General features: G+C 46.3%; 1 protein-coding gene across 1 annotated transcript in view; it reads right to left on the minus strand.

The window, feature by feature from the left end:
- The window catches only part of SERPINB9 (serpin peptidase inhibitor, clade B (ovalbumin), member 9), a 23,974-nt gene that overhangs the window by 9,399 nt on the left and 11,789 nt on the right, over positions 1-2,786 (minus strand). The window contains exon 2 of the mRNA XM_011984541.1: positions 1,399-1,576. Within this exon, the coding sequence (XP_011839931.1) occupies positions 1,399-1,566 (168 nt within the window). The 5' untranslated portion in view covers positions 1,567-1,576. The remainder of the gene's footprint in view (positions 1-1,398; positions 1,577-2,786) is intronic.

A 2,786-nucleotide genomic window follows, 5' to 3' on the forward strand; every position in this document is an offset into this window, starting at 1 on the left:
GGAGGCTGAGGCAGGAGAATGGCGTAAACCCGGGAGGCAGAGCTTGCAGTGAGCCGAGATCGCGCCACTGCACTCCAGCCTGGGTGACACAGCGAGACTCCGTCTCAAAAAAAATAAAATAAAATAAAATATAGAAAAAGATTATAAAGATTTAAGCATAAGGAACTTCAGAACCAAAATGGAGTCACTAATGTTAAAAACAAAAACAACAAAAACTGAAACTTGGACAGAGACAGCGAAGGCCATGAAGAGAGGGTTCTCACGCTTGAATGCCTGATAACAAAACTATCGCAAAGGACTCCGTAAAAAACTACACTCTTGCACAAAGGCCATCACAGCCTTATGCAACAAAATACTTGCACAAGGATGTCTACCCAGGAACTCCCCATCCAACCTCACACTGGCATCACCTTCGTTATTGATCTTTTTGCCAAAAATAACTATTTCAAAGGGATTATGTAATCCTTTTTACTTTTTCCTTTAAAAATCTTAGTGTTATATTTCAGCTCCCTGAATACGCACATAGCTTGCTATGGCATGTGTATTTTCATTGTAATGCCCTTTTTCCAAATGTATATATTTTAGAGAGCCTCTCTGTGCTTACTATTAAGGCTGGTAGCCTTTATACATAAACCTTCCCTCCTTCACACAGTGAGCTGGGAAATTATTAAAATGAGTAATTCACTACTGAAAAGTGTCATCAAAGGAAAAAAAAAGAGTCATATTGAAGGACAACTCCCATGATGAAGGCGTGTCCAGGGGCCTGCGGTCAGGGATGACGCAAGCTTTCAGTTTCATCTCAGGTGTATGTCCCCTCTCCTTTCCACAAACGTCTGGGGACAAGCACTGATCTTGAGTCATTTTCAGAGGTTCTCTGAGCGTTGGTGAGACTAAACTGAGCAGTACCTGCACGGTGTGCAGCGGTAACTAAGCACTTGCCCTGGAATCCTTCTGGCAAATTTCTGTCGATGCCCTCCCTGAGCTGTTGGTACAGAAACAACTTGAAACAGGTATTAACCCTCCTTACCAATGAAAGTTTATAGTTACAGTCTCTTGCTGCAAAAAAGAGGTAGGTCTTTGCAACTTATGTTTCAAATAATTTCAGTATCATTTTCTAAACAAAGATTCCGTGCCAGGACAAGACAGCTTGGATGGTCTTTTCCAAGAGATTAACGGAGGAAAGTTTCCCCCAAATAAATCTCCATGGAGCAGAGTTCCTGCCTCCCTGCCCTGCCCCCCTTCTTCCCCAGTGGACCCCCGCCTCCCTGAAATGGCCAGTGCATACTGGGGCCCCAGTCCTGCCCTCCTTTCTCAGTGGCTGTGGAGTATGAGTGTGATGCTGGTGACAGAACACGCAGCCCAGGCCAGTCCCTGCTCCTGGGGCACAGGCAAGCTTACCTGGGCCATCTGGGTTGCGGTGTTTCCCTTTGCCCCTAGGAGAACCATGGCCAGGGCAGAGGAGATGCTCACAGGAGAACAAAACACGTTGCGTGTAGGGTTGTCTTGACATAGTATCTTTAAAAGGCGTATGGCAAAGGTACCACTTGCATTAGAAAGAGTTTCCATGATGCAGGGCCTGGAAGTGAAGAATAAAGAGAAATGCAGTTTTGACACTCCCTGAATGTTACTGACCTACTTACTACAGGGCAATTTTGGAATCGTACTTTTTGTTTTCTTCTCAAAGTTCGTAAGTATTTCAAGTTGGAGAAAAATTTATTTTCTGTTAGTCTCCAGCCAAAAACTAAGGGAGGAGGAGGAAAATGCTGTTCTTATTCTTGCATGCATTTACAAAGAGTCCTTGTGAGATTTTCAACTGGGCACCAGCAAATATTAAGGTAATTAGCTAAGTGTGGTGATGGCAGCAGCTCAAACCAGCAATAGCAACAGAACTGGCTCGCCTGCAGAGCTCTGTCTCTCTCTCTCTCTCTCTTTCTCGCTCTCTCTCTCTCTCACACACACAAACACACACACACACACAGAGAGAGAGAGAGAGAGAGAGCAAGCGAGCGAGTTGGGAGCAGTGAACTCCAATTCTTTCCGTAAGGACCTGATCGTCCCATCTGAGGAAGAGAATGGGCTCAGGGAGGAGGAGGAAAATGCTTTTCTTATTCTTGTATGCATTTACAAAGAGTCCTTGTGAGATTTTCAACTGGGCACCAGCCTGTGGCCTCCCTGTCATTCAGCTGATACACAAAAGACACTGAGATGCTGAACCTGACCCAGAGACAGACAGCTGTGAGGCAAGGAACTGTCATCCACAGAGGCAAGTGAGTGTGTCCTGGACAGCTGGGATGGAACCAGTCTGCTCCCAGTCAGCCGGCCTGCCCCAGGCCCACACGGCCTGACATCCCAGTAACTCCATTCAGAGCTCCTGCCCATCACTAGCTTCTGGACATCATGTGACCCTTGAACACTGAAAGTGGGACTTAGACAATTGTGTGTTGTTTTGGCTTCGTTTTGTTTTGTTTTTAATGTGCTTGCTAACTCAGAAACATCTATTTGGGAGCTTTACTCATTACTCCCAGCAAAAGCCATGAGTGTAGATTGTGCATGAGAGGAAGGAACTGATCCCTGCAGAACGCCAGAATGGAAAGGCAAGAAACAGCCCAAGGTGAGGAAGGAAAACCAGCGAGAACAAAGAGCTAGTACTACCTCTGAAGCTAGTGGAAGCCAAAGTGTGAATGTGAGGGGGTGGGTCTCTTCGCCACAGGTCTGAAACCAAATGAACCCCCACCCCCAGGCTGCAGTTCCCAGTGCCCTTGGAAATGAGACCCTCACTCCTCCAG

This window comes from Mandrillus leucophaeus, unplaced genomic scaffold (genome assembly GCF_000951045.1).
Source record: "Mandrillus leucophaeus isolate KB7577 unplaced genomic scaffold, Mleu.le_1.0 Scaffold27, whole genome shotgun sequence".
NCBI lineage: Eukaryota > Metazoa > Chordata > Mammalia > Primates > Cercopithecidae > Mandrillus > Mandrillus leucophaeus.